Genomic DNA, 21,821 nt, shown 5'->3' on the forward strand with positions numbered 1-21,821 from the left:
CTCTTTCAAAATGGATGGGGAAATAAGACACTTCCACGACAAAGAACACCTGAGAAACTACATGAATACCAAACCAGAACTACAAGCAATTCTAAACAAGTTCCTAGAAAAAGACAATGAAGGCAACAACACCATGAGGCTTAACAGAACAAATCAAACAGGCAAGGCAAGAAATTAAAAGAAGGTGAAAAAGTAAAATGAGTAAACAAAAGGCCAATAACATGTCAATAATAAGTCAATACATATCAGTTATAAGCAGCAATGTCAATGGCCTCAACTCACCAATCAAGAGAAATAGACTGGCAAAATGGAATAAGAAGCAAAATCCAACATTATGTTGTATACAAGAAACACACCTAGTGCAAAAAGAAGCCCATAGACTGAAAGTGAAAAGATAGAAAACAATTCTCCATGTGACAGGAGCTCAGAAAAAAATAGGGGTAGCAATCTTATTTGCAGACAAAGTAAATTTCAAACCAAAACTGAATCTAGTATTATTGATGTAGGACAGTACTGTATCATACCTTTATGAATGTAAAATATCTTGTACCTGCTTTATGATACGTAGTAGGGACCGTGCTTTATCAGAGCTACATTTAACGATATTACTCTAGAATGTTCTCTTTTCAGATGATGATTAAGAGGCTAAATAGAAAAAATGGTGCCAGGTACCATAACAGCAACAGAATTTTGCTGTTGTCTGGATATTATTCTTTTCTTTTCTTTTTTTTTGTTTAATGGAATGTGCTGAATGTCTATAATTTTGTTCAGATGACTGCAGAACCTGAAAAAGCTGTTGCTGCTATTGATGCATAACATACTATTATTAGTCTTTATATATGTGTGTGTGTGTGTGTGTGTGTGTGTATACACACACACACATATACACACACATATATATAAATTGAATTTTGTGAAGCTAATGGTGCTGCCAACTTTGGAAAAAGTCATCCAATTTACTGTGTTGAGTTGGCATTGTACAGAAATGGACCACCACATTGATCTAGAAATGTTCATTTATTTATTTTCCATGTGTACAGGGGTTAACACATCATACTAAATATGTAAGGTCATATCTATGTGGGTTTGATTACAGAAACTAATAAAGTATTCTCTAAATAATGAAAAAAAGAATAAGACTATAGGAGTGAGAAGCAATTTAAATATGTTCAGGGACCATTTTCATCTCCAGAATTAAGGATTATTTTAATGTTACATCATTGCCTTTTCTCTTTTACTTTCCTTTGCAGTTTTATTTTAGGGTTCCCTATTTTTAATGTTCATACAGAGATTTCTTTAAATGAAATACTGAATAGTTTCTTTGGTGTGAAAAACTATAATAGTACGCAGGATCCTAATGAGATAATTAATAATGTGAAATAGGAAGTAAAGGGCTAAAGGTGTAGGGAAAGTGGGAAGGGTGGGGGAAAGGTAATAAGGGAGAGGGAAAAAATGTGAGAAACTGAAAAAATGGAAATAAAGTGCTTGTAAATGAGGAGGGGAGGAGGGGGTGAAGGGAGGGCAGGGACAAGGGGAAAAAAATGAGAATCAAGACCTATTATGTAAAGGTACAGAATCCCAATGATGAATGTAATTGTATTGTATACCTAGATTGTACCAATAAACCTGTGATTAGCTTCAAAAAAAAAAAGAAAGAAAGAGCAAAAAATCCTGAGTTTGATCTACGGTACCACCAAAACAAATAAAAAAAATGAAATGCAAGCCAGGTATAGTGGTACATGATAGTGGATGCCTATAATCCCAGTACTTGGGAGGCTGAGGCAGGAGGATTGCTGCATTTTCAAAGCTGTCATGGGCTACATGTCATGAGTTCAAGACCAGCCTGAGCTACATAGTGAGATTATACAGTGTTTCCAAAAACCAAAAAGAGTGGGATATGGTGGTAGAACCCTGTAATCCCAGCACTCTAGGCTGAAGCAGGAGGATCTCTGCAAAATGAAGGTTAGCCTGAATTAGAGAGGAGACCCTGTCTCAAAAAAAAAAAAAAAAAAAAAGGGAAGGCGTAAGAACACAAAGTAAAAAATAAGAACCAAGATACACCATGTAAAAGTATGAGATCCTAATGAATGTAACTGTATTGTGTACCTAAAATATACCAATAATCTTAATTTAAAAAAAAGTAATACACACATACTCACACTCAAGCTAGAAACAATTCCAATTTTAAAAATTCCACCTGGGGCTTGGTGTGTTCCTCAGTGCTGGAGTGCTGGCCTAGCACGTGGAGGCCAAAGGTCCAACCCAAGGTCTGCAAACAATCCACTTTCCAATAGCAATAAACATATTCTATGCACATATTAAAGAAAAAATTAAAAAGAGATGTGTAAAGGTCATTATTGAGAAAATGGTAGCAAAATTAAAACATTTTAAAGTATCTAAATAATGAAGAGACCACATTCTTTATGGTAGAGATTCCAACTCTCTCCAAACACATCTACAGATTTGAGGTAGTTCTGCTAGCAATCCCAAGAGGGATTTTAGTAGAATTTTATGAGCCAGAAAGCCATGTCCACTAAACAAGGAGACTTATGACAAATCTATAGTTAAGTATGATGATGTGGTATTTGTAAAAATAAACAGGAATAGCATTAAATATATATATCAGAAACAGATCTAGATATATATTCTTGACAGACAGCAATAGAAATCAATAGGAAAATAAATTATCTTTTTGGGACACTTGAACAATTAGGATGAAGTTAGAACCTGACTTTACATGTACCCAAAAATAAAAATTGTGGGCAGATTACGAACTTTACAACATTTGCTGTTGTTTGGATGTTGAATGCCTCCCAATGGTCCATCCCCAAAGTAGCATCAGTAAGAAATGGCAGAAACTTCGGGAGAGGCCAACAGGGGTAGGTAGGACCTTAGGCCCCTAGGAGTGGGGCTCCAGGGAAAGTACTTTGTGACCACCAGCTTCCTTCTCCCCGCTCCCTCTGCCTCATGCTCCTGCCATGACTCAATGCCTCACCACAGGCTCAGAGTAATGGGCCCAACTGATAATGCACTGAAACCTCCAAACATATAATTCAAAATTAATCATTTTTATAAATTGACTGTTTTAGGCATTTTGTTATACTACTGGGAAGCTGAGTAAAGCAACATCCACAAGGAAATACAAAATAATATCTTTGTGACTCTGGAGTAAGAATAAACTTCTTATAAACCAAAAGAATTAGCCGGGTGTGGTGGCACACGCCTGTAATCCCAGCACTCGGGAGGCTGAGGCAGGAGGATTGCTGTGAGTTGGAGACCAGCTTGGACTACATAGTGAGTACCAGGTCAGTCTCCACTACATAGTGAGACCCTGTCTCAAAAAACAAACAAACAAGCAAAAACAAACAAACCAACCCTGCAAAAGATCCTTGGGGATTTAGCTCAGTGGCATCCCCCCCTGCCTCACAAGTGCAAGATACCAGTACAAAAAAAATAAATAAAAGCAAACAATCAGTATATTCAACTTTGTATAGAACTACATACAAGTAGCCAAATAAATACTATGTTTAAAGTGAGACGACAAGCCCCATACTGGAAGACATGTTCAACACATCTGAACATTACAGCACTGTTTCTTGTTATTTATCCCTAAACAATATAGTAAACAGCTACTTACTGTATATTAGGTATTACAAATACAGTCATGATTTAAATATATGGGAGGATGTACACAGATTATATGAAAATTCTACGTAAGAGACCGGAGCATTTCTGGGTTTTGGTGCTGTAACCAATCTCCCCAGATTCTGAAGGGCAAATGTAGCTACACTAATCAGAAATGTTGGTTATAGATGAAGGGTACACATATACAGCACCTGAATAAAATAAAACAGAAAACCTAAAACAAAGTCATATGAATCAGGACAACTAAATGACAGAACTGCAAAAGATATTTTTAATCTTGACCTTAACTCTAATAGATAACGTGAAATAAAAAGAAAAGGTCCAAATGGGAAAGGAAAGTAGGAAAGGGGTTAGAGAACTAAATATTGCGTCAAGAATTCAAAGTTGACTTAAATTCTTGGAGATGTGTATGTACTGTGTTCACAGTGAAGACTCAGCAGTGTAAAGATGTCACTTCTCCAGAAATTCATCGGTAGAAATATACATTCCTATCAAAATCACAGCAATACTTTTTGTGTTTACGTACAAGTATATCCAAAGATTTTATACAGGAAGGAAAAAGTATTAGAATAGTGAAATTTGGAAAAAAGTGAGAAGAGTCACTATATCTGACTTTTAAGAACCATACATACAGAAATTAAGCCCACGTGGTCCTGGAGGAAGGGAAAATACATAAACAAATGGACTAGAATAGAGCCAGAATTATTTGAAAACAATTCAGTGGAAGAAGGTAAAAGTCTTTTTGATCAATTGTAGTGGATTTGAGTATCCATAGGCAAAAACAAACAGCTGGGTGCGGTTTTGCACACCTGTTATCCTGGCATAGGAAGATTGCTGAGAATTCAAGACCAGCCTGGGCTACATAGTGAGTTCCAGGGCAGTCTATCTACATAGTGAAATCCTGTCTCAAAAACAAAGCAATGAACTTTATACTTTGTACTTTTACTTTAATATAAACTCAAAGTGAGTTGGACTTAAATATAAATCACAAAATTTATAAAACCTTAAGAAGAAAACCTTAATGACTTAAGGACTTCATCTAGAATTCTTAAATATGATTAAATAACAACCCATAAATAAAAAGTATTCATGAGCTGGGTGTGGTACTGCATGCCTATAATCCCAGCACTTGGGAGGCTGGTGCAGGAAGATCACTACAAGTTTGAGACTAGCCTGAACTACAAAGTGAGAGAGACCCTGCAACAACAAATAAAGAACAAAAATATTCATGAACCTGACTTTACTAAAACTAAAAATTTTTTGCTCCGTAAACAGCACTGTTGAAAGGGTTGGGGATTTATCTCAGTGGCACCACACCTTCCCTGCAAGTACAAGGTCCCGAGTTCAATCCCCAGAACCAAGGGGGTGGGGTGAGAGCATCAGTAGTCCTTAGAACAGCTAAAATAAAAATGTTGACAATATCAAACACACTGTCAGTAGAATATAAAATTGTAGCTACTCGAACACAGTCTGAATTCCTTTAAAAACTAAATATGTTTATAATATGGTGTAATTTAGCAATCTCATTCAAGGACATACTAGAGAAAACAAGTGAAGTCGACACAAAAACCTAAAAGCAAGGTAACAGTTAAATAAACAGTGGTATACCCATACCATGAAATATTAGTAACAAAAAACATCAATTAAACTGGGCGTGGTGGCGCACACCTGCAATCCCAGCACTTGGGAGGCTGAGGCAGGAGGATCGCTGCGATTTTGAGACCAGCCTGGGCTACATAGTGAGTTCCAGGTTAGTCTCAACTACATAGTGAAACCCTGTCTCAAAAACAGCATCAATTAATAACAGAATAAATTGGATGAAGCCAAAAAGCCAATTTCAAAGGGTCATTTATAATGAAATGATTTAACTTACAAAATAGTCTCAAAATGAGGCTGTATAAACAGAGAACATAGTAATGGTTTCCCCCAAGTCAGCTAGAGAGGAAGGAAGAGGGCAACCATGATTATAAAGGGATAGCATGAAGGAGAGTTGTTTGGTGGTGATGGAACTCTGTTCTGGTAAATTGTTATTTATTCATTTTTTTTGGTACCAGGGATCGAACTTGGGTTATTGCCCTTGTGAGGCAGGCGGTGGCACCACTGAGCTACATCCTCAGCCCATTGGAACTGTTCTATATCCTAACCTTAACGGTGTTGTGAAGCACCAAAGTTCTCTGAAGAAACTATTAATGACACTGCAGACTATCTGATCTCAACTTAGTATAACACTGTGGAGAGAAAGAATGTTGCAAGCATACAGCCAAAGTAATCTCTGGGTTGCATTAAGGCCTTTTAGAAAAATAGCTATTTTATTTTTTTTCCCCCCTTGGCACCAGGATTTGAACTCAGGACCTTGAACTTGCAAGGTAGGTGGTAGCCATTTTACTTTTAACCTTTTTATGTAACCTAATATTTTCCTACTATGTAAACCTCTCAGAATATATTGTTAAGCTGAGTAAGTATTTGGTACAGTCTGATGAAAAGTAGACGATCAGTCTCCATCAACCCTAAAACTAAGAAAGCTATCACATCTGAAACTTAGATTCCCTCACTATGCTACCAAATGCTTCCCATCAATTTATTCTTTGAATGTACAGACTTTGTTGCTCTGTATAAAAGTTCACGTTAACCTCTTTTCCTCTGGATCACATGATTTGAGATAACCTGAACATGTTCTTGATCCTTGTCACTCACATTTAACCAAGAATATCTGATTTTCTTGTGTCCTTTAAAGCAGAGGTGTTATTTTGTATCAACAGTGGCCACATGAATCTACACACACAATGTGGCACAGCTACAGGAACCATTGTAACAATGTCAATTTCCTGTTTTGGGTACTGTATTATAGTTATGTAAGACATAGCACTGGGTAAAATGGGGTGCATAGGACCTGTCTGCAACTTTCTGTGAATCTATAATTATTCCAAAAATAAAATTTTTAGTGTTTTAAAAATACTAAATGAACTCACTTTTTCTTAGTGTTCTCTTAACGTATACCACCTTATCCTTATGATACAGATGAACAAACTGAAATCAGAGTGCAGTTAAATTGGCCAAGGTCACATTAGTAGAACTAACCACTGTCCAGGTCCTGTACTACTTACTGAACTTTATAAAAGTATCTTAGAGCAGGGGATTTAGCTCAGTGGTTCTGCCACCTGCCTCGCAAGCACAAGGGCCCAAGTTTGATCCCTGGTAAAATGAATGAATGAATGAATTAATTAATGAAAAGTATCTTAGAAAAAGATCATCATAGGTTATACCATTAGTCCAAAAATTCAAAAAGAATTCCATTTGTGTTTGGCTGTGACTTTGACCTAATTTAATTTAAACACAAGTATGGTAATACTAACCTAACAGTCCTTTCTTACCCATAAATTCAGTGTGAAATCCTTCCATGACTAAAAACTTGTGATGTCTTTACACAAATCAGTAGAGAACAACATCTAGAACATGTCTTGCAAAAAACCCTGATCGATTAAAACCTAAGTAAGAAAAAAAATTTTTTTTTTCTAATATGGGCAGAACCTTTGACCTTTCCACCAGTTTTTTTCTTTTTTTTCTTTTTTTGGTACCAGGGATTGAACTTGGGGCCTTGTGCTTATGAGGAAGGCAGCAGCACCACTAGGCTAAATCCCTGGCCATACCACTGTGGTAATGGTCACAATTACTTCTATTTGTTATTTAGTTAGGCTGAAAATTTTAAAATACTGTAACTTCAAGTTTATTTTCAAATGTCACCTTTGATGAAGCTTACACCCCCACCACCTTCCTGTATGCTTCATCATATGCCAGTCTAATTCTTTACTGCTTCGCTTTCATCATCCTTTTACTTCATGTACTTAGGCCTGTCTAGCTATACCAAATAGAACATATATTCAGTTCACTTATACTACAAAGCACCTAGAAATGTGCCTAGATCACAGTGCTCAACGAGTTATCTGTGGACAAATGAACTTCCTTAGCAATCCTCATACCTTGTCATCCACAATTCCACCATGGAGAAACTGTACTTCAGCACCAAAAGACATGTATAACTACAGGATGTACTAGGCATGAATGCAACTTAAGATAATGAGGAACTGGCTGGGACAGTCCAATATCTGTTCCCATGCCCTCAGAAACAGGATGTTCTTCAATGCTTTAGCTCAGCGACTCATGCTGACCCTGGGTTCCAGGCTGCTTAGATGGGTCTTCACCTGCAGTGCACAGACAAGATTTCATATCCCCCTGGGCAGCTTTCCTAAACCTTGAGGGAATGGTCTGCAATAAATCCTCAGGTGACACTTGATACCTACCTGCTTCGTGCAACTAGTTATATGTGAGGGTTCTGTCTCACTGGACTTAGACAAGTGATAAAAATGCAGTGGTGGGCTGAAATAGTGTCCAGCATAATAAACCTGTTTTGCAATATGAAACCTAAAGGACTTTACAATATCAGACAAAGAAGACTTCAGAATAAGGTCTCAAACAGAGAATGCTGAATAATGGTAAAGGGGACAACTCTTCAAGACAACACAATCCTAAATACATATGTACTTAGCAACACTTCACAAAAAATAACAACAAACGATGCAGGTAAAAAGAAGGAAAATCTAAATTATTGTAAAGATTACAACTCTCCACCCAATAATCAATAAAATAGTCCACAGAAAATCAGTAAGATTATAGAAGATCTGAACAAAAGTATCAACTACATAAACTGACACTTTAAGAACACTACATATCAACTACATAAACTGACATTTTAAGAACATTCAATGTCATTAGAATGTGCGTTCGAGGACAACATATACTGAGAAATAAACATTTTTTAAAAACACTAAAAATGGAGTGCTATAGAGTGAGTTCAAGCACACCCTGTACTACAGTGAGACCTTGTCAAAATAAAAAGATGTTCCACAATCAAAATGAGAAAATCCCCACATAATTGAAAGTTAAACAATGTATCTTCACATATCTCATGTTGTTAGGAAGTTTTAGCTGGGCATGGTAGCATATACCTATAACACCAACACTCTGGAGGCAAGTAAGAGGACCATTAGTTTTAGGCCAGCCTAGGGTATGGAGTGAGATCCCGTCTCAATCTCAGCCCCCTTAAAATGCGCCAATTCACTTTCACAGAAAAAATAAAGAAAACTGAAAAACAAAGGAAAAATTAAATCAATGAAACCAAAGTTGACTCTTGACAAAAGTCAAAAATTAAAAGCCAAGAAAAACTACCAAAATCAGAGAAAGAGAGACCATTTCTCACCTCCAATGAAACATTAAGGGGGCCATTCTTACCACTACTATTCAAAGGTGTTTCAGTGAGTGCAAAAAGGCAAATGATACAGTGAAAACTGGGAAAGAAAATGGTATATTCATAAAGAAAGGGAGTTATTAGGAACTTGATTAAATGGCTGTATCGTCCAAAACCAGATATAGCAACCAAAACCCCTAAGGCAGGAAAAAAAAGAGAGAGAGAGAAAGAAAACCTGAATAGCTCTATATCAATTAAAGGAAATGAAATTTGTCTAAGCATGCAAGCCTGGGCTACACAGCCAAATTCAAAGTCATCTTGAACTACAAAGAAAAAAGAAAAAAGTGACTTGTCATTTAAAACCTGCACTCAAACAAAAATCTAGACCAAAGGGGCTCTACTGGTGAGTGCTGTTAAACATTTAAAGAAGGTAAAACCATCCCTAGACAAACTCTATTAGAATACAGAGAAGGGAGGGGATGTAACTCAGTGTTGGAGCATTTGCCTTACTTGTGTGATATTCTGTGTTTAATCCCTAGACCACACACACACAAAAGGGAACAAACACTTCCCGCCTTATTTTATGAGGCCAGTATTATTATCCTGAGACTAAAATTAGATACAATCATTATAAGGAAAAATTAGATACCTATATAACTCATAAACAAAGATTAACAAATCATTCACAAAATATTAGAAATCCAAGCACACACACAAAAAAGAATAATATATCAAGATCAAGTGGAGTTTATTCCAGAAATACAAGGTTTGTTGAACAACATAAAGGAAAAAGCCAAGTATGGTCATATCAGTGTATCTAGGGGAAAAAAATCTTATCTATGATTAACTTTCACCAATCTAGGAATGGAAAAAACCTTGTAAGGTTGAAGAAACCCTATCTCTGAAAAATCTACAGCTACCACTTAATTATGAAACACTGAGGGTGTCCACTCCTATTCAAAGCCGGTTTTCTTTTGTTTTGTTTTTAGTGAGTACAAAAAGGCAAGACATGCAATGAAAACAGCACGGTAAGGAAGAAATAAAACTTTATTCAAAGCTAATGTGACTATGTAGAAAGTCGTAAAGTATACACCACACACTTAAAACAGGGATAATTTAAACAAAATAGAAAAAAAAAAAGAAATATGTTCAACTGTACAGTAAAACCAAACAAAACCTAAAGATCAAGTCTAAAAAGATATTTAAAATATTCCTAGATGGGAAAACTCAATATGGTTGCAATGTCCCTTTTTCCTAAATTGATCTACAGACAATGTAATGCCAATTAAAATCCAAGAAAGTTTTTTTGCAAAAACTGACAAACTGATTCTAAAGTTGGTATGAAACCACTTCTGGCTGTGCCTCTTTCCTGTACTGTGCACTTTCTCATTCAGTTTTCATTAGCCAACAAGCTAAGCACAGACTGTGGGAACCGAATTTTATGATCAAGGTGGGTTCCTTCTTTGCCCTTTGCCCAGAATGTAGAGGCCGGGTTTTCTGAGTGGAGAGCAAAAAGAAAATCCATTTTGTATATAAACCTTCCTGATCTTCTGTTCCTTTGTTCAATCTACCCCCTCCCCAATAGTTGCTTAAGCTTGCAAAATAGGGTAAGTTAGAGATAAGTTGAACAAGAGAAACCGCATGCTTTGTACAGAGGGGATTTTTATTGCCTGTTTAACCACACAGGATGTGCATTATGCAAAGTACCTATTCAAGAGGTGGAAAGTACCTACTCAAGATGTTTTCTGTAGAAAAGGATACACTGGTCTTTCTCTGCATTAGTCTCCTCCCCAGCTTGTTATAATTATCTCCCCTCTGTTGCAAGTGCCCCAGCAACATCCAATAAAAGTCAAAGTAATAAGTACCAATAGGAGAGGAAGAATTTCAAGCCACCCTAACCCTATATAATCATGCTTTGATAGTAGGAGGGGGCTCTTGTGTCTGATCCGCTTGGTTGGTGAAGTACGAGGGTCCTGGCTCGAGCTTGCAATAAACTCCTTGTGCATTTACATCGGACTCAACTCCTTGGAGGTCTTTGGGGACTTCGTAACTTGGGCACAACATTTGGGGGCTCATCCAGGATCCCCAAAGCCCCCAGGATTCACCCCAGAGATTGGCTGGCAGTTTATGTAAATGTGTTATTTTGTCTTCTTTTTCTCTTTGTGTCTGATCTCACTAGAAAGTCGATGCCAAGCAGGACCACGACGGATACGTTATACTGTGCCTAATGGGCTGGGGTCTTGGAGATGTTCCAGACCTGAGTGGGGATGGAGAGCCCTACATTTGAGTCTGAGTGGGGACATAGAGTTCCACACCTGAAAAGGCAGAATGGGTCGCTCACATGGTTCGGCGCTAGGCTGCTGCCTTGTTTTTATTTTTGGATCCGTTTGGTATTTTTGTTCTTTTCTGTTTTGTGTGGACAAAGACAGACGTGACTGAAAATGGGACAGTCCCAAACTACTCCGCTCTCCCTGATAATTGAACATTTTAAAGAAGTGAAGGCACAAGCCCACAATTTGTCTGTAGAGGTAAAGAAAGGGAAATATCAGACTTGTGATTCTGAATGGTCTACTTTGGGAGTGGGATAGCCATTAGGTGGCACTCTAGATTTAAAGATCATTCAGAAGGTGAAAAAGATCATCTTTTAGAGTCATCCGGATCAGGTTCCTTATACAGTTGGGAAGACTTGATCTTGACCCTTCCCCCTCCTTGATTATTGTCTTTTCTCACTCTTCAGCAGTTGACTCCTGTTCTGGTCTTCAAAATGGAAGAAAATCCTTGGAAATCTGCTACAAAGCCAAGTGCCCCAAACTACCCTCCTTTACCTTTACAGGGGGAAACAGATCCAGAATTAATCTTTCCTTGTCCCCCTCCTCCCTATCACCCACCCCAAGCCCAGACCCAGACCCAGCTCCTGTTCCAGAGGAGGACGCTGCTGCTGCTATACCCAATCCACAACCTCCCAGCGGACGCACCCTAAACACTAGACAACGGCAGGCATGTATCCCCACCGGGTCTAGCTGATTCCACAGTCCTGCCATTAAGGGAGGCAGGAACCCCAGATGAACAAGGCAATCAGCCTATGCATTATTGGCCTTTTGTAACTAGTGATTTGTTCAAACGGCAGACACAGAATGCAAAATTTTCTAATAATTCTAGAGATTTAATTGATTTATTAGAAACTGTGCTCTTTATTCACCAGCCTACCTAGGATGATTGTCAGCAGTTACTTCGTGTTTTATTTACTACTGCAGAAACAGAAAAATTTTTGATTGAATCTAGGAAATTGGTTCCTGGAGAAAATGGAGAACCAACGATAAATCCAGATTTTTTAACCAAGCTTTTCCTCTGTCTAGATCTGATTGGGACCATAATACAGCAGAAGGTAAGGAGCGACTCCAGGTTTATCACCAGACTCTATTGGGGGTGGGGGTCTCCATGTGGTTACCAAAAGGCCCACCAATTTGTCTAAGGTAGGCAGTGTGCAACAAGGACAAGATGAAAGCCATGCCGCCTTTCTGGAAAGGATCCAGGAGGCCTTTTGCAGGTATACTCCTATGGACCCAGAGGCCCCAGAATCCAGGGCAGCAATAACGGCTTTCATTAACCAGGATGCCCCTGACATTAAAAGGAAACTTCAGAAGATAGGGAGATTAGGTGAAAAAAGTGTACAGGATTTGGTGGTCATTGCAGAAAGAGCCTACAACAACAGGGAGTTAACTGAAGACCGCCAGAGCCACAAATTGGCTCGAGTCTTAGCGGCAAACACCATAGGAAAACGTGAAGAACATAAAAGAGTTGACAAAATTGGCCGGAAGCCAAAATGAAAGAGAGCCTCGGTGCGACCAGTTGGGCAAAGATCAATGTGCCAAGAAAAGGGCCATTGGGCTAAGGAATGTCCTAAGAGGCCCCGAAAAAAGGCTCCCATTCTGGCGATGGGAGAAGAAAGTGCTTAGGGGGGATGGGGCTCAAAACCCCTCCCTGAGCCTAGGGTAACCCTTAAGGTGGAGGGAAAACCAGTACAATTTATGGTGGACACTGGAGCTCAACATTCAGTTTTATTACAGCCATTAGGAAAAATTTCTGGAAAAACTTCCTGGGTACAAGGAGCTACTGGTATAAAGAAATACAAATGGACTACTCAGAGGACAATAGATTTGAGCACAGGTCGAGTACAGCACTCCTTGGTGGTAATCCCAGAAAGTTCATATCCCCTTTTGGGAAGGGACCTGCTGACAAAATTGGACGTTCAAATTCATTTTAAACCAGATGGTGCCCAGGTGACTGATGAAGATGGGAATCCTATTCATGTGTTGACTGTTCGGCTTGAGGATGAACATAGGCTCTATCAAATGCCTATGCTGGGGTCACAAGCCCAAAAAGATGTTACCTTCTGGCTTGAGAGTTTCCCTCAGGCCTGGGCAGAAACAGGAAGAATCGGATTAGCCAAATATAGAGCACCAATATTCATTTAAGCTAAACCTGGCGCTGACCCTATTCGGTTCCGTCAATACCCCACGCCACTTGCAGCCCGGCAAGGAATAATGCCCCATATTAGAAATTTATTGAAACAAGGGATATTGCGATTATGTCAGTTGGCTTGGAACACTCCCTTGGTGCCCGTGAAGAAATCTAATTCAGATGACTACCAACCAGTTCAAGATCTACGAAAGGTAAATAAGAGGATAATTGATATCCACCCTACTGTGCCTAACCCTTACACTCTCTTGAGTTCATTACCTCCCTCCCGCCAATGGTATACAGTATTAGATTTAAAAGATGCTTTCTTCAGCCTTCCTTTGGCCCCTAAAAGTCAAGCCATATTTGCCTTTGAATGGCTGGACCCAGATGAAGGAATCAATGGACAATTGACTTGGACAAGGCTGCCTCAAAGATTTAAAAATTCACCCAATATCTTCGATGAGGCCCTACACTAAGACCTGGGTGAGTACCATCAGCAAAATCCTCATCTAACCTGGTTACAATATGTAGATGATCTTCTCATTGCAGCAGAATCAGAAGAAGCTTACATAGAAGGAATGAAAGAGCTACTGAAAACCTTGGATATCGAGCATCAGCCAAGAAAGCTCAAATATGTCTACTAGAGGTAGGCTACTTGGGCTACAAGTTGAAGGCGGGACAAAAATGGCTATCAGAAGTATGAAAGGAGACAGTGCTTAAAATCCCCCCTCCAGACTCTCCTCGCAAGGTAAGGGAATTTCTGGGGTCGGCTGGATTCTGTCGCCTATGGATTCCGGGATTTGTGGAATTAGCTAAGCCTTTGTATGAAGTTACTAATGACCAAAAGACCTTCCAATGGACAGAGACTTTACAAGAGTCTTTTGAGAAAATCAAGGCCGCACTGCTAGGTGCATCCACACTGGGCCTGCCACATATAACCAAGCCCTTCCACTTGTACATGGATGAAACTAAAGGGATAGCCAAAGGAGTTCTGACTCAATATTTAGGTCCTTGGAGAAGGCCGGTAGCATTATCTGTCAAAGAAACTTGACTCTGGGGTCCGGACAGCCGCCCTGTCTGCAAATGATCGCGGCAGTAGCACAAATGGTCAAAGATGCAGACAAACTTACTTTAGGGCAACAAATGTATGGGAGCACCCCCCCCATACCATTGAAGGAATAATAAAGCAACCTCCAGACAGGTGGCTAACCATTGCCTGGCTAACTCATTACCAAGGTCTTCTCCTCAATCCTGCCCGAGTTATTTTTCAGCCTCCAGTTGCCTTAAACCCTGCCCCCCTGCTACCCGACCTGGGCATGGATGCTCTGCTCCACGATTGTGAAGACATACTAGCCCAGGTGCATGGCACCCGAGAAGACCTGAAAGACCAACCATGGCCAGATGCAAAATTGACTTAGTACAGCAACGGAAGCAGTTTTATTCACAATGGACACAGGTATGCAGGGGCAGGAGTGGTGTCAGAGACTGAAATAATTTGGGCTGAACCTCTCCCTGTTGGGACTTCAGCACAATGATCAGAACTCATAGCCCTAATTCAGGCTTTGACTTTGGGACAAGGAAAAGAACCAAACATTTATACAGATAGTAGATATGCTTTTGCCACCGCTTATGTTCTTGGGGCCATATATCAGATATCAGGAAAGGGGGCTGTTGACTGCAGAAGGAAAGACTATAAAAAATAAGAAAGAGATTCTGGCTTTATTAAAGGCCTTATGGTTACCTAAGAAAAGCGCCATAATACACTGCCCAGGCCATCAAAGAAGTAATTCACCAACAGCCAGGGGAAACAATCTGGCCGATTGAGTAGCTAAAGCAGCAGCCCTCTGAGTCCCAGAGATTTTGGCTTGCAGCTCTCTGACCCAGGAATCCCAGTGCTCCCTGAAAAAGGAGAATATTCTGATTTTGACATGGTATGGGGCAAGCAGATTCCCACAGCTCAGCTGATTAAAGGAGGATGGAAATTAGATGATGGAACCATCCTCCTGCCTGAAAAAATGGAGAACCAATTGCTCTCAAATTTCCATCGATCCACCCACATGGGTGAAAGAAAAATGCAATTGATCCACGAGTCTCAAATCAAAATGAGAAATATCTCTACTAAGGACACAGAACTCGCTTCATCCTGTAATGTCAGTAAACAACGGGGGGCATATCAAGAACAACTTAGGACACCACCTGAGAGGAAACCGAACTGGAGCCTATTGGGAAATGGACTTTACAGAGGTAAAACGGGGAAAATATGGTTATAAGTATTTGCTAGTATTTGTGGATACTTTCTCAGGATGGACAGAGGCTTTCCCCACTAAACATGAGACAGCTAGAATGGTGACTAAGTGATTACTAGAAGACATCTTACCAAGGTATGGGTTTCCAGCGGCTCTAGGGTCCGATAATGGACCAGACTTCATCTCTAAGGTAAGCCAAGATTTAGCTCAGGTATTGGGGGCCAATTGGAAATTACATTGTGCATATCACCCCCAGAGTTCAGGACAGGTAGAAAGGATGAACAGAACCGTAAAAGAGACCTTGATTAAATTAACCCTGGAGACTGGTGGTGATTGGGTGTCGTTCCTCCCCTCTGTGCTTTATATGGTATGAAACACACCCTACAAATGGGGATTGACCCTGTTTGAAATAATGTTTGGCATTTCTCCTCCTATTGTCCCAAAACTTCAATCAGAAATTCTAGCTGAATTTAAAGATTATGAATTATTAAATTCTCTATCTAGTATCCAACAAGTACATAAAGAGGTTTGTCCTAAACTTCAAGCATTACATGATTCGGGCCCAAATCCCATTCCCCATGATTTCAAACCAGGGGACTGGGTCCTTGTGAAACGGCATCGACAGAATACCCTGGAACCACGTTGGAAAGGCCCTTATGTTGTTTTGTTATCCACTCCCACAGCAGTTAAAAGACGGGATGGCTCTTGGATCCATCACACCCATGTGAAGAGAGACAAGCCACCTGAATCATCTCTGCTGTCTCCAGAATGTTGGAAAATAGCCAAGGATCCTGATAATCCTCTACAGTTAATAATAACCAAAAGAGTTTAGGATTGCCCTGATATGGGCCACTGTGCTGCCTTCAGCACAGGAAACTTTGTAGATGTTTTCTGTCTCTGCCTTATTTTCCTGGTAGGATTTGTGCTAGATATTGGTTTGGCTTTTGCAGCCCCTTCTGATTTTACCTTATCTTCTAAAGTTTGTTTGGCTTTAGTATATTATATAATCATTGGATTATTCGCTCTATTATCTTGTGTACAGATTAAGATTTAATGATCAAGATGATGGCCCTTGGGTCTGGATGACAATAATAATGATGTTGGGTTTGGGTCAATGCGCTGGCTCCCGGCGTAGCCCACACCAACCCCTCAATCTTACCTGGCTAATTACTAACACATCAACAGGAAAGATAGTGAACTCCACTTCAAGAGTGGCACCCCAAATACTTGGTGGCCTGACATTGAATTTGATTTGTGCACTCTGGCCCTGGGAACCTGGGACGTTGTAGAAGAGGCAGATAACCCAAATTGTAGTACACCAGTAAAAGCACCCCATCTCCTGAGATGTACTAGTCAGCTTCCCAGAACTAAGGGGCCAGGTTGCGCTCACCAGGTCAATAGAGTTGAATTAACCACTTTATCCTTTTATGTGTGCCCGGGAGGGAGAACATGGACCAGGGTATCTAATTGTGGGGGAGGTGAACATTTCTAATGCAAAAATTGGGGCTGCGAGTCAACTGGAACAATTTCTTGGACCCACCCCCAATAAAAGATGATGTGATAACAGTGGGACGGGCCCCCAGACTGGAACAGGAGGGCTATGTACAACATTTTTATGCAATCCCCTTCGGGTCACATTTACCGATGGGGGAAAGAAATTTACAGGATGGGCCACTGGCTCCTATTGGGGCTTATGCCTTTATCAAACTGGTTATGATCAGGGGCTCCTCTTCAATATAAGGCAATCAGTAGAACAAGCAAAACCTCAACTTGCTGTAGGTCCTAATAAGGTTCTAACCCATACTCTCAAAAAGAGACCCACACTCCCCAGGGTCCCCATGAAAAAACCCAATGCCACGAAGGAAGTCACCACCCTGGGCCCTACCCCAGAAGGGCCACATGAGCCACTTTTAGATGTAATGGAACAAGCCTTCAACATACTTAATGAGACCCAACCTAATATCACTCAAAAATGTTGGCTATGCTATATTATGCCCCCTTATTATGAAGGAATAGCCTTTGTAGGAGATTTTAAAGTGTCTGATAGCCATGTCCAGTGTAGATGGGGACAAGCCAACTCACACTGATGTCAGTAATATGAACAGGCACCTGCTTGGGCAACATACTGTGGGAGCCCGCCATGGCCCGCTGGCATTTGACATTGGAAAAATAACTTCTACCATTGAGGCACTGATACAATCTATGACTCTGTTTATTTGGCTTTTCTGAGATAGGATCTCAGCTATGCAGATGAGATTGACCAGGAGTTCACTGTGTAATCCAGGCTGCTTTTATGGGATTACAGGCATGCACCACCATGCCCTGTGATGGCAAGAACTCCGAGAGATAGCCAAAGATCTGATCTTTTCTGTAAGAGTCAAAAAATCCGGTCTTTGCATATGAATAGTTGCTTGGTGCTTCCTGTTGGTGTGCCTTTAAAGGGAGCTGTTTCTGTGAAATAAATCAGTCCTCTTGTATCCACACTATCCTCACTCCCCAACTCAGGTACGTTCGTGTTGTGACGGCTAGACCGCCACACATACCAAGCTCCCACCAAGACTTTTGTAATCAAACTCATTCTATTAATAACACCTCTTACTATGTCCCCCATAATAATGGATGGTGGGCCTGCTCTACAGGGTTAACTCCTTGTGTGCGTGGGCAAGTTCTGCATCAGACCAATGATTATTGTGTCCTAATACATCTGATGCCCAGAATAATTTATCATGATTATGAAAACTTTCTAAACCGTTGGAAATACAAAAATTATAGAGAAAAAAGGGAACCAGTCTCTGCCATAACCTTAACTGTACTATTAGGGATGAAGCTTATAGGGGCAGGAACTGGGGTTGTCGCCATAGCCCATACAACAACATCAATATAACCAGATCAGAATGGCGACTGATCAGAATACTGAAAGAATTGAAATGTCTATAACAAAACTTCAAGAATCCTTAAGCTGTCTTGCAGAGTGACTTTACAGCTCAAGAGAGGTATGGACCTGGTGTTTCAACAACAAGGAGAGGTCTGTGTTGCCCTAGGAGAGGAATGTTGTTATTATGTTAATCAAAGATTCTATGGCAAAGGTCCATGAGGCACTAGAAAAAAGAAAAAAGGAAAGGACCTACAATCAAGGTTGGTATGAAAATTAGTTTAGCACCTCTCCCTGGCTGACTTCTCTGCTCTCGCTCTGGCAGGACCCCTGGTAATGGGATTAATTTTACTCATAATAGAACCTTGTATAGTCAATAAATTAATTGCCTTTGTCAAGCAGAGAATAACTTTTGTGCAACTGATGATATTAAGACAGCAATATCAGCCCCCTCCTGAAGATGAAGAAATCTCTGGCATCCAAGAAGAAATTACAATATTCCCTTCCTAATTCTCTCTCTCTCTCTTTAAGGGCAGGACTTGCTTTGAACATGAGTACTTTAAACATGCAATTCTTCGAAAGCATTGGGAAAAATTGGATCCCCCCAACTACAATGGAATGGCTTGTGATCCTGTATCCTAAAAAGTTTTGCCTTTATTGTGCCACTCGAGTGCAATATTCGGGAGTTGATACTTAAACCCATGTAAAAGATATGGCATTGTTATCCGGATATTGTCCAAAACATAGAATGGTGATGAATTTCACAATAAATATGGATGATAGAGGGACTCTACCATCGTTGGGTTCCCCTTACCTTAGCCATAGATTATTTGGTGCATCTATTCTGTCGTTTTCCCACCGTCCCAGTGCACCCAAAGATGCAGCATCCAGATTTATTTCTCATCTCTGCCATGACACTGTTGCCTATCAAAATGACCCCTATCGATTATATTGGATTATAATATTCCTGTAATCATTAGTTATGTCCCTTAGGTCCAAGGGTTCTAAGTCTTTACAAAGAATTCTTACGGGACATAAGACCAAAGTATTTAAGAGCTGATAAACATTGGAAGTGCTGTCCATCTACTAGGTATGTTCCTCTTACCTCTCCTAGATGCCTCAAAGAATTGGCTGTGCGAGAACTCCTGAAGAGCACCAGATGTAAAGTAGAAGAGCTTGAGGCACAACAAAATTATTATTGGCATAAACAAAACCAAACTCTGGTTAAACCCTGACCTTGGAAATCTCGAAGACCAAGGGGACCTCTTCTTTGGTTTTAGGTCTTGTGATGCCCCCTTTCAGCAGGAAACAGCTTAATGAGGACGATGCCCTAATTCCCATGATTGGGTCCCTGAGGTCCTTGAGAAGGGGGGAATGTGGGAACCGAATTTTATGATCAAGGTGGGTTCCTTCTTTGCCCTTTGCCCAGAATGTAGAGGCCGGGTTTTCTGAGCGGAGAGCAAAAAGAAAATCCATTTTGTGTATAAACCTTCCTGATCTTCTGTTCCTTTGTTCAATCTACCCCCTCCCCAATAGTTGCTTAAGCTTGCAAAATAGGATAAGTTAGAGATAAGTTGAACAAGAGAAACCGCATGCTTTGCCAAGTACAGAGGGGATTTTTATTGCCTAACTGTTTAACCACACAGGATGTGCATTGTGGAAAGTATCTACTCAAGAGGTGGCAAGTACCTACTCAAGATGTTTTCTGTAGAAAAGGATACACTGATCTTTCTCTGAATTAGCCCCCTCCCCAGCTTGTTATAATTATCTCCCCTCTGTTGCAAGTGCCCCAGCAACATCCAATAAAAGTAAGTCATAGTAATAAGTACCAACAGGGGAGGAAGAATTTCAAGCCACCCTAACCTATATAATCATGCTTTGATAGTAGGAGGGGGCTCTTGTGTCTGATCCACTTGGTTGGTGAAGTACGAGGGTCCTGGCTTGAGCTTGCAATAAACTCCTTGTGCATTTACATCAGACTCAACTCCTTGGAGGTCTTTGGGGACTTCACGACTTGGGCACAGTAAGACCAAATGAGTGAATAACAAACATAACTTTGAAAAGGACAGAAGACCCAATGATGAGACAGAAAAATACTAAGACTACCAAAAAAACAAAAACAAAAACAAAAACAAAAACCCTGCATTTAAAGGAAAACACAAACTAGGCTTGTTGAAATATGCCTATAATCCCAGCATTCAGGAGGCTGAGGCAGAAGGATCATCAATAATTCAAGGACACTGTGGGCTACACAGTGAGTTCAAGGACAGCCTGGAGGGCCAGGGATTTAGCGCAGTGTTCCTGCAGCCTGCCTCACAAGTGGAAGGAATTGAGTTTAATCCCTGGTACCAGAAAAAGAAACAAAAAAACAATGACATTTTGGACTAGTGAGACTGTCTCAAATAACCAAAAAAGAAAATACCAACATTCCTACTTAAACTCATGAACACATTTTTTGCTGGGCATGGTGGCACATGCCTGAAATCCTGGCACTCGGTTGGCTGAGGCAGGAGGATCACTGTGAGCTCGAGACCAGCCTAGGCTACATAGTGAGTTCCAGGTCAGTCTCAACTATGTAGTGACCCTGTCTCAAAAAAAATAAACCAAACCAAACCAAACCATTCTTGTTCAGAAAGTCACAAAAACATGTGTCAAACCTATGATTATTCTTTAAAATATTTCTATTGAGGAATTACTCACTTTAATTTTGTGAGTTTTATTAAACAATGAATGCCTAACAGGAAAAAAAATATCACTAGAGTACTGCCTTTTTTTTTTTTTGGTACTGGGGATCGAACTCAGGTCATTGCATTTGCAAGGCAGGCTGCAGAACTACTGAGCTAAATCCCAGGCCCGTACTGCATTTTTAATATTTATTGCTTACAAAAAACACATCAAAATTTCCAACACCAAATGTTTTGGTATACAAAGTAATCTAGAACAGAAATAAATTCCTGTATGAACTACAATTAAAAATACCAGCAGAACTCAACCAAAAAACAGTAACAATTTTACTTCTCACATGTAAGGCTGTTTTCACACATGACAACAGCACATTCCATACACACATATTGCTTATACTGACAGCACATGTGTTTTTGTTTTCCTGGCCTTTTTGTAGGACATGTGACATCTTGATGGTCCTGCTGTTTTATCAGTTATTACTATACGAAGTATAGTCAATAGAAACATAAAATGTGAATAAAGTATTAAGTTATTAATGTATTTGCACATTTAGAATAACATTTTCACATTAGCTTTATAGTTTACAACACCTACAAGACAACATCAGAAGTAAATTTCTATGCAAACTACAATGAAAATGCCAATAGCCCTCTGCAAAAAAATCTTTACT

The 21,821-nt window shown here is 39.9% G+C and overlaps 1 protein-coding gene and 1 pseudogene across 1 annotated transcript in view; one reads left to right on the forward strand and one right to left on the reverse strand.

Annotated features, from left to right (window-relative positions):
* The window catches only part of Trim24 (tripartite motif containing 24), a 67,020-nt gene extending 59,344 nt beyond the window's left edge, over positions 1 to 7,676 (reverse strand). Inside the window, exon 1 of the mRNA XM_010631723.3 lies at positions 7,623 to 7,676. Within this exon, the coding sequence (XP_010630025.1) occupies positions 7,623 to 7,676 (54 nt within the window). The remainder of the gene's footprint in view (positions 1 to 7,622) is intronic.
* Positions 7,677 to 11,969: 4,293 nt separating this feature from the next.
* On the forward strand, positions 11,970 to 15,196 carry LOC104867393 (annotated as a pseudogene).
* The last annotated feature ends 6,625 nt before the right edge of the window (positions 15,197 to 21,821 follow it).

Source organism: Fukomys damarensis, unplaced genomic scaffold, assembly GCF_012274545.1.
Source record: "Fukomys damarensis isolate Sample0158 unplaced genomic scaffold, DMR_v1.0_HiC HiC_scaffold_16, whole genome shotgun sequence".
NCBI classification, from domain to species: domain Eukaryota; kingdom Metazoa; phylum Chordata; class Mammalia; order Rodentia; family Bathyergidae; genus Fukomys; species Fukomys damarensis.